At 42.7% G+C, this 10,365-nt stretch overlaps 1 protein-coding gene across 1 annotated transcript; it reads left to right on the forward strand.

Annotated features, from left to right (window-relative positions):
* The first annotated feature begins 3,297 nt into the window (after positions 1-3,297).
* Positions 3,298-9,797, forward strand: f9a (coagulation factor IXa). The gene is made up of 9 exons (XM_069670331.1): positions 3,298-3,312; positions 4,464-4,515; positions 7,364-7,551; positions 7,631-7,655; positions 7,824-7,937; positions 8,319-8,453; positions 8,545-8,858; positions 8,983-9,106; positions 9,208-9,797. Exons 1-9 carry the CDS (start codon positions 3,298-3,300, stop codon positions 9,795-9,797), a joined length of 1,557 nt encoding a protein of 518 aa, XP_069526432.1.
* The last annotated feature ends 568 nt before the right edge of the window (positions 9,798-10,365 follow it).

Raw genomic sequence — 10,365 nt, forward strand, 5'->3', positions numbered from 1 at the left:
TCACTACGTCTGGTGACATGCACTGTTATCAGGGAAGTGCAGGTTTGCTAATTGTAGATGATTAAATTGCAGATTTATTGTGTTATTAGAGAACACGGACGCTATAGAAATGCATTTAATTTACTTGTTCATACTTTTAAAGTTGTTACTGGAAGATTATGCATCATTATGCAGGAGAGGGCAATGTCAAAAGAGTCTGGCATTAAACAAAGCACATTAAATATTTACATGGTGCCGTCATAAATGCATACCACGAATATGTATGAAGAATAATAAAAGCCAAGGACTGACTGCTGAAAATAAAGGACATGCACCTGTGTGTCTGCGTGTTTAGTCTGTAGGATGGCACATAAAAATGAAGGATCTCATCAAACATTGCTTTTATGATTGTTGCACCTGCTCATTCATCTCAGAGCTCTGACCTCTGCTCCAAAGGTCACGACGGGGTCAGGAAGTTATTTCAAAACTAAAGAGGTCAGGGTCGAAAGGTGCCACATGATGTCGTATTTCTGTCACGTCCCCCCTATAACGCGCCGCATAATTGACCTGGCCGCTGTGCAGATTACATTTTTTATATCTCTCCTGTCACAGAGTCGGGCTGTATGTCAGCTGTGGGACAGATGATCTACATGGATTCGGTGCAGCTGACGCTCTGCCTCTTACCTCCGGTGATGAAGTCTTCATCAGCGCACTGGCAGGAGAGTTATTAGCACCTGCAGCTTGTTTTACTTTGTAAAGAGTGCAAAGCTGGAATGGATTTATTATGATGAAAAATGTATGCCACCTATTTACACCTCATTGGGTCTGTGCGGTGCAGCATTTTGCAAACTCATTTCCTGACATTCAGCGGGAAAACAGTGAGTTTCACGGCCACTCTCTGACCAGGAGGGATGTGAGCTCCACTTTTCATTAACGGTGGCTGAACATCCTCGAGCCGGCAGCGTGTGTCAGCTCGGCTGCATCACGGCTCAAAAGAGCAGGAGTGGATTTGAGCCCTTTTTTCTTAGGAATATACAAAAGTACTGCGTTTCTGGGTCACTACTGCCAGGAGTAAGGATGGCAAGTACATACAGTACATACTCACACAATCTGAGGCTACTTTTCTTAATCATCTTCATTTTCCCCCACACCTGCACGTTATTACTTTATAGAAAACAGACCAAAAACTATGCACGTATAAATAATGCATGTATAAAGTTAACAAAAAAAACATGAGCTATTTAAATGCAGCATTACTGGGTCACTCACCCGCTTAAATAAGGAATCAATACCAGGGCACAAATACAGCATCGTTGTTATTATGATATCTATATTTTCTGACATCTGCTGCTTTTTCTATTTCTGCTACAACTACAAATGCCTCCTAGGGTTTAAATTTCTTTTCTTTTTCTGTTTTACTGGCAGGGTTTCATCTGAAAGGCCTCCAACAGTCTATTGGACTGTGACTGGTGTTGTGAGACTGTAAACCCAAACACTACTTCTCCGTCTTCAGCTACACACCCGGCCAATGGTTAAAATGTGTTTGGCACGGTGAGGATGTATGTGGGCAAGCTGGGGGAATGGATGTGAGACATCAGGCTTTCAAATTACAGAAATGACTGGACTAATTAACGGAGCGAGACTCTCTCAAATATCACATTAATGTCAATGACTTATCTAGAGGGGAGGGGGTGCTGGGGGGTGGGTGCTTTGAGGCCTGCAGTGCTTCTTTTTTACAGCTCACATCATAGGCTGCTCCCTGTGGATATTACTGTACAAGCTCGCAAGACTGAAGGCAAGAGAGGAATGCACAGAATCATAAGAGTCTGTGAGTATCAAACAGAGATCCCATGATTCTTCATTTACAGAACAGTACAGCTCCCTGCCCCAGGTTTTAATACTAATGAAGTAGAACATGTTGATGATAATGTCAGCCATAGTTTCAGAAATGTACGAACAACAAAGTTACTGAAATTTAATGCAACACTGACTGTTTCTGACTGAGTTAACACTTGCACTTCTTGAGACCTGGGAGACCAGAAGCCCAAAGCGTCAGTGTGTCTGTAAAGTCTCACTGACACTGTGGGAAAGTCACTTTTATAGCCTAACTGTCTTAGCGTAGTTTAGCACAAAGACATTCCCACAGAGGGAATAAGCTAGCTTAGGTAACCTTGTCATTGCTACGCTAAGCCATAAAAACCATGAATTTAACTTGTTTTTTAGCTTCCATTTTTGTTTGGGCTTAACAAATTAGATATGACATGACAACCTGCTAGCTTTAAAAGTGCTTCTTAACTTTGAAGAGAAACAGGGTAGCTGTTTCCTCTGGTTTACAGTCTAGCTAGGCTAAGCTAACAATCTGCTAGCTTGAGAGGTGCTTCTTAACTTTGAAGAGAGACAGGGTAGCTGTTTCCTCTGGTTTACAGTCTAGCTAGGCTAAGCTAACAATCTGCTAGCTTTAGAGGTGCTTCTTAACTTTGAAGAGAGACGGGCTAGCTGTTTCCTCTGGTTTACAGTCTAGCTAGGCTAAGCTAACAATCTGCTAGCTTTAGAGGTGCTTCTTAACTTTGAAGAGAGACAGTCTAGCTGTGTCCTCAGGTTTACAGTCTAGCTAGGCTAAGCTAACAATCTGCTAGCTTTAGAGGTGCTTCTTAACTTTGAAGAGAGACAGTCTAGCTGTGTCCTCTGGTTTACAGTCTAGCTAGGCTAAGCTAACATCTTCAAGCTGTAGCTTTATATTTAACACGCACATGAGAGTGGTATTAATCTTCTCATCTAACTTTTTGCATTAAAGTGGACAAGCATATTTTTAAAATGTCAAACTATGTCTTTTAACATTCTTTCTTCTGTCTGAGTTTCTGTTTTTCACTTTTATTATTATTTTCCTTACAGAGTGGATATAATGACACCCTCTTCCTGTGATCTGTGCTGTTTCCAGCAGGTGACATTTCTAAATATTCTTTCTGTTTGTCGTGTAATCCTAAAATAAGCGTCTCACTTTCCTGTGCCTGATGATATTGTTGCTCTAGAAAAAAATGCAGACTACTTTTTAACTTTCTATAATGTTTTCTTCAGCAACTCTTCTTCCCCTTACTGCTGGTGGGCTGATGATCCAAAACTGACTCAGAGAGAAAAAGGTGATCAGAAGCTAACCTAGATAGTCAGAGTGTCACCAAGCATGTATAAAGATAGCTTGGCTTAGCTTTCTACTCTTTGCTTGCACCTGTCTATTAATAATCTCACACTTGAGAATATCAACATTTGCATCTTATGGTCTGAAGAGACTCACATTGTCCCAACCAATGACTGTATGTAAAGATGGACGAAGTGAAGGTGGGCGATACCATCTTCCACTGGTGACGTTTTTTGGAGCCAGAGACTGTGAAGTAGAGATCGGTGGGTGGAGCCGCGGTAACGATGTCCTGCCCCTTCTGATAACCAAATAAACACATATTTAACTTGTAGAGATCCCTCTTGTCTGCATATTTAACAGCAAAACAGCTTCTTGTGTTGGTCTGAAGCAAACGTTCACAGGTATGGAAACTTCAATAGTGATTGTTTTAGTTTCCTCTTACCGTTCCTCCTCTACTCTGCTAATCCAGAACAGATCGGCTGCTGGAGCCGTATGTGAACAGAGCTGTCAATCATCCTTTTCACAGCATGAAAAACTAATTAAAAATAAACTTGCCAGAAAAATCAACACTTGGATGTAAATCAGCATGATAAGAACTAACTATAATGACAGAAACCATGTTTGAGAAACATTTATTTGGTGTCTATTTTAATTTTATAGTTTGACTCATGCCCATCTGTTAACATGGAGGAGGCGGGCTTTATGACCTATACTGCAGCCAGTCAGCAGGGGGCGATAGAGAGGGTTTGGCTTCACTTTTAGGGAGCCGTCATGTCGTCCATCTTTTTGTACAGTCTATGATCTCAACTTAAAACCTGGAAGGAACGACTGATCTAATTAAACAGAAATACTTCAATGTTGCGCCAAGATCCTTTCATATGCTAACAATGCATCATTTAAATGTCACTGTGTACAAGCTCAACAACACTTTCAATTGTAAATGTTAGACTACAGGCAACTGCGATAGTGTGAAGACAACAAAGTGTGTGTCTTTGTGGCGAGTGCCTGAGCTGCCAAACATACAGAGAGAGTCAGTAATGATTATCGATGCAAGGTCACTCTGGGTGACAGACTTTCAGCAAAGTTGAAGTCAGTCCACACTCACTGATTAACACAGTGAGCTTCTTAATGGGAGTTTTTAGATCCAATCCTTATTCCAAATGCAGGCCTGATTGATCTAACAGACATTTTACAGCTTTATAAAAACATCAGTGATTTTTATGCATTGAATTAAGTTGCTTTCTCTAATATATACAGTCCTGTTCAGAAACGTTAAAGTCAAAATAGGTTGCATTGGTTTATTTTTAGTAATACCATTATTCTCACTCTTATGTTTTCTGTTTTTTGTCAGCAGGATTTCAGAAACACCACCGGGCCTGATTCTCCTGCAACTCTGAGGAAAGGTGAAGTATAGTACGTACAAGACTGACTAGAAAGAATTCAATTATCACTGTGTGTTTGTGCTGCCCAGGTCTCCCCAAATCCTGCCGCTCTTGTTTGAGCTCTACAAACCTTCTGATTCACAAGTACAGAGGAAGGTTTTACCCCGGCAGAACATAAGCCCTCTGCAAATGACACCGAGTCCCCGAGTGAAAGACTGGGCTGAACTGAAAAGTCTGGGCTGTACGGTAACAATCAATAGCAATGAGCAGGCATCAGAGTTTTTATCATCTGCGAGGCCCTGACTCGATCCCCCTGCTGTACTCTCTAATCTAATCGGAGCCGACGCAGACTCCCCGGCTGTGTGAGCTGCCAAAGAAAGAGAGAAGACGGAGACGACAGGGAGAGCTTCACAAATCAATAGTCAGTCACAGACAATTTGACTTCCCACTATCCATCCATGCATCCTCGCCGCCAGTCTAACTCAGTCCTGTTAGCGTGCGCCGCTCTCAGATCATCACCTCAGTGCTAGAAGCAAAAAACATTGTTGCTATTTTCTCCTGTACATGCTATAGTAAGCCTCAGTGAGTGTGTGTACCCACTGTGCTGTTAAATTAGTCTGAGAGACTGTGTGGAAAGTATGTCATTGTGGCTGTGGAGCCCACAGACTCTAAACAAAGATCAGCAACAGGCTTACATTTAGAAATATGACTCAGTGAGGGCACTGAAGTGGGTACTCTGAGTTATGTTTTGGACAATAGTGGAAATATCTGTGGAAATGTTGAGAAAACGGTCGTACATTTCTATTTAAGCACATAATCCTAAAAGTGTCCGTGAACGCATCATACCTACTTTACTCCGATATCCATCCCATCTGGGAATGATGGAGAAGCTCCCGTATTGAGCAGACAGTGTTAATTACTCAACGATGAATAATTCAGCCTCTGAACTATTCAATGAAATATAAATGCCTCCGGTCAATAGTTGCCAACACTGGAGAAGACTTTGGCCTCCCTGTGGGGGGATTTCAGACCCGGTGATGGGTTGCATCTTCTATGCCAGACCACAAAGTGACACCAGAGTTAAATCATCAGCTGGCACGCTGAATCAGCAGCAGCTTCATATCACTCCCATGGCCACTGCATCAATGTCTGGAGTATTGATTGAGCACTGACACAAAAACATGCCATCTATCTAATCAATATATAATGATACCTTATACCTATACCTAAAATAGCTACATTTGTTATCATATATCCAATTAAACAAAATGCCTGGTCGAAGAAATACTGTAAATATAATATGGACAAAAAAAATCTTGAATAAACTTTACCCAACCTTTATCACAAACACATAGTTTGTGGCTTTACTGTGTCTAATAGTTGAAGTTACTTTTCAATCTTGAAACATAAGTATTGTATGCTCATGCTACTGTGATAAACAGGGGTAAAAATGATCCTCTTACAAATATCTCTATTAGCATGTTGGTGTGTTGTGTTGTGAGAATGAGGTGTATGTGCGCCATCTAGTGGTGAAACACCCAAAGTGCGTGGCATCAACTTTTACTGCCTTTCTGTGCCTGAGCACACGAGTAAATATGAACAGCTGGATTGATCGTGAGAAGCAATTAACTTCAGGATATTGCTTTAGATTTTTTATTGCAAGTTTTACAATTATTATACTGACTAATTCAGGCCTGATTCAAACAACCAATATAGCCACACAGATCATTTGGCTATATGTCACCATGACATATAGTGAGATTTAAGGACACAGCCACAGAGAATATTCAGCACGTTGAATGAACCAAAGAGAAATAAAAAACAATATTACAAGACTCATTTTAATAAGTCAAATAAAATCATAATGCTTTGAACAGCTTCACATTGGTCCAAGCTTGGCTCAATGAACACAATCCTATTGTGATTACTATATTATTACTACATGTGTAATAACTGTATAATAATGTGTGTGTTGGTACTGTGTAATAATATTTTCCAACCCTTTTTGCCGATTTCAATACCGATATATTAGGCGCTTTTTTTTCCACCTAACTGCAGAGAACATCAAGTCTCTCCCTCTTATTGTAGTGGCCCACTGGCAGATGCAGAAACATAATACAGTGCTTTTTAAAATGTACACATTCACTGGGGAATATAAGAAAAGTACTTAAACTTAGAAAATATCAGCCGATGCCGATATGCCTAACATAAATAACTTCTGGCCCGGATAGAACGCTGGACAAATCATTAGTTTGTTTCAGAAGATAGTTACCTTGGTAACCTTAGATGAACCTAATGGTTAGAGCTGGAGCATGAAATCAGGGCCTGAGTTGTTATTGTAACAGACAACCTGTTGGGACTGTTGTGTGAGTCCTGTTCTTAGAAACTAAACTCCTTATTGCGCAGCTGTTTGATCGTTTACAAAGACACATGGACATTCCTGCTATCTAAAGGAAAACCCAAAGTTTGTAAGTGCGTGTTGATGTTGACACGCTGGCCCATTTCAGACACAGAGTCACTGTGTTTTTCTGTCCGTGGGTGTACATGTGCAAACAGAGTTTTGTACTTTGGAGTGATGGTCCAGTGTTAGTGTGTGTCAGGGTATCAGAGCTGTTTAGAATGGAAATACTTTCTTTGTACTTGTTGTGTTTGCTGCTTTTGGACTTTCAGCCGAGCCATGGAGGTAATATTTGTTACATCTTTATGAGGCTTATGAGTGGCTGGTTTGCTTTTATTTGTGCAGTCTTACTCTTTTTGTTTGTTTTTATGTATATCCAAAACAATATCTCGATATCTCTATCTCTGCATATCTTGTTGTGACCTGTGAGTTAAAGACAATCTGACCTCATATTCCTTTTGCTCACCGTAGCTCCAGCTCCAGCCTCAGGCCCAGTGTTCCTGTCCGGCCCGGCAGCCAGCGGCGTCCTGCGGAGACACAAACGCTACAACACCGGCGTGTTTGAGGAGATACTTGAAGGTGACTTGGAGAGAGAGTGTACGGAGGAAGTGTGTGACCTGGAGGAGGCCAGAGAGATCTTTGAGAATGATGAACAGACAGTGGGTATTCATTTTGTAGTTCGTATCTATCCTTGTTCTTACCAGCTGTACTGATTAAAGACTTCACTCTGTATTTTAGATGGAGTTCTGGGCGGGGTATATAGGTAAGAATGAAATGTAGCTGCTTAAGTTATTCTCTATATAGGCTTTTATGTAGAAATGTTTCTCCCTTTCTACCTATTTTTCTCCTGAGTAAACACTGCTTTGTTAAAGTACACTGTACTAAATTATGTCATCATGTGAGCTGAGGTTCTGTGTCTGGATTTCCTCAGATGGCAATCAGTGTAAATCCAACCCGTGTCTAAACCAGGGGTCATGCAAAGACCACCTCGGCTACTACTCCTGCTTGTGTTCGTCTGGCTTCACTGGCAGGAACTGTGGGATTGGTAAGTGGCTCTATTTTAAAAAATGTCATCAAAAGAAATGTGATTTTTATGCCACATGATCCAAATTGTCGGATAAGATGAGATCAGATCTGATCAGGCTTCAGTCTCAGAGGATGAACAGCCAGGTGCCTTTTTTTACCTCGTCTTTCTAAATCAAATAAATGTCTGTCTGAGTCTGCTTCTGCTCCCAAAATTAGATTGTTTGTTCTTTTTGAGTTCCTAAAAACAGCAGCTAAAGTGCCCTCGCTGTGAGGTCTGACTGCATCTACCTGAATCACATTGTCTCACAGTTCAGGTGTTAAAGGATAGATACACACTTTTTTAAGTCTGTCCTAAAAGGTTATGTCCCCATATGTACATGTGTTTTTATCCTCTCTGTAGTTATAGCAAAACGGTGTGATGTGAATAATGGCGGCTGTATGCACTTCTGTGAATCGATGAGCACCTTTGGAGCAAAGTGCTCGTGTGCGAATGGATACAGGCTGATGGAGGACGCGGAGAGCTGTGAACCAGATGGTATACACATCTTCTTAATGAATCCTCTACTTCATAACTTGTCAATGACTCTTAGATCCACAGCGTGTCTCTTCTTCTCTCACATCACCAGCTGAATTCCCATGTGGCAGAACCGCCCTGCCATCGCTCAGCGCAGGATCCACCAGGTCTCTGCTCGGCGGTGTGAATGCGAACCTGCAGAACACTTCAGTGACCAACATCACCTCTACTACATCCCCTCCTTTAACTCCATCCAGCACCACTGCGTCTCTCCCTGCCAGAAATGACTCTGCAGGAAACCGACCTATTAAGAGATTGCCCCAGTGGGTGTTTGATGAGGCTGAGGTCCCCACTGAGGGGCAGCCGATGCCTATTAAACGCATCGTGGGAGGCAAGGTGGTGCTGCCAGGAGAGATCCCGTGGCAGGTATTGTGTTGGATGTAGACTGATTTAATGCATGTAAGGCTTTGTTGCAAGAAATTCACGAGGGAAAAGAAACAGCAGCTGCAAGATATTCAGCTCACGGATATTCTTCCCCTCTTTTATTCAGGCTGCGTTGATAGCGCGTCCCAGTGGTCACTTATTCTGCGGGGGCTCCATCCTGAGTGAACGCTGGGTTATCACTGCGGCTCATTGCCTGATGGAGGGTCAGGGCTCCTTCTTCATCAGATTGGGTAAGAGTCACTGCCACCACTCTCAAACAAATACACCACTGATTTATTTCTTGATTAATTTGTGGACTATTATAAAAAGCGATCAATGTCTCCACCTGCAGGGGATCATAACATCTACCTTAAAGAAGGCACAGAGCAGGATCATGAGGTGTTCGAGAAGCACGTGCACCCACGCTACAACGCCACCCTCAGCCTGTACAACCACGACATCGCCCTGCTCTTCCTCAAAAGCCCCATCACCTTCTCCACCACAGTGCGGCCCATCTGCATCGGGCCCAAAGCTTTCACCGAGGCCCTGGTGAAGGAGTCCTCCCCGGCTACAGTCAGCGGCTGGGGCCGGACGCGCTTCCTGGGACTAACGGCTGACAGTTTGCAGAAGGTGGAGGTTCCCTTCACAGACCGGACAGAGTGTAAGCGCACCAGCGGTGCCAGGATCACTCCCGTCATGTTCTGCGCAGGATACTACGATGAGCAGAAAGACGCCTGTCAGGGAGACAGCGGAGGTCCTCACACAAACAAGATTCATGACACCTGGTTCCTGACAGGCATCGTGAGCTGGGGGGAGGAATGTGCAAAGGAAGGGAAATACGGCGTGTACACCCGGCTGTCCCTTTATTACCGCTGGATAAACCATGTGACAGGATTAATTAAACACAGGCTGGCGCTGGATGTGGAAGAGCCAGACCCTTAAATTTAAAGATGATAGATTTAAAAATGTGTTGCATGTCAAATAAAACTTTTGCTTGATACTCTTTCAACTTCACAGGTTATTTAAAAATAGCATCACATCCATGATGCTGTTGCTGAAGCAGTCACACAACTAGAAGGTCAAAGGTTAAACAACCAAAGTGTCTATTCTGCTTGAGTATGTAGCCTATAAAAAAAACTCTTTGACCTGCCTGAGCCATTCAGCTTCTGGATTGTTTTGTATTAAAAGTATGTGTGTGGTAAAGAAAGCAGGTATTGGAGGTAGTAACAGAGGCGAAACGGCAGTTTGTAGTCGGTAAACTGTAGAGCCGGCAGGGCGGAACAGCACCGTGTGTGCGTATTTGAAGCACGCGCTGTTTGTGTAAACCTCGCGCTCGTTACGCTTCCGCAACGCCGAAACGCAATTTAAGAACACACACTGGGGCGGCTTTACGTCGGCGTTGCGTGCTCCAATGTAGAATGACAAAGGTGGCATGAGGACGGAGCTTCGTTACGGCTGAGGCGGAACCACAGTGTAACACAGAGTTAAGATGGTAAAATGCAGCTTAGAG

This window comes from Semicossyphus pulcher, unplaced genomic scaffold (assembly GCF_022749685.1).
Source record: "Semicossyphus pulcher isolate SPU_LCO1_2020_fin unplaced genomic scaffold, fSemPul1.0.p SCAF_2, whole genome shotgun sequence".
Taxonomy (NCBI): domain Eukaryota; kingdom Metazoa; phylum Chordata; class Actinopteri; order Labriformes; family Labridae; genus Semicossyphus; species Semicossyphus pulcher.

Coding starts and splice junctions, on each gene's coding strand:
- f9a (XM_069670331.1), top strand. Junction 8,454..8,544: donor GGAGAGCTGTGAACCAGATG/GTATACACATCT, acceptor TCACATCACCAG/CTGAATTCCCATGTGGCAGA. Junction 8,859..8,982: donor CAGGAGAGATCCCGTGGCAG/GTATTGTGTTGG, acceptor TCTTTTATTCAG/GCTGCGTTGATAGCGCGTCC.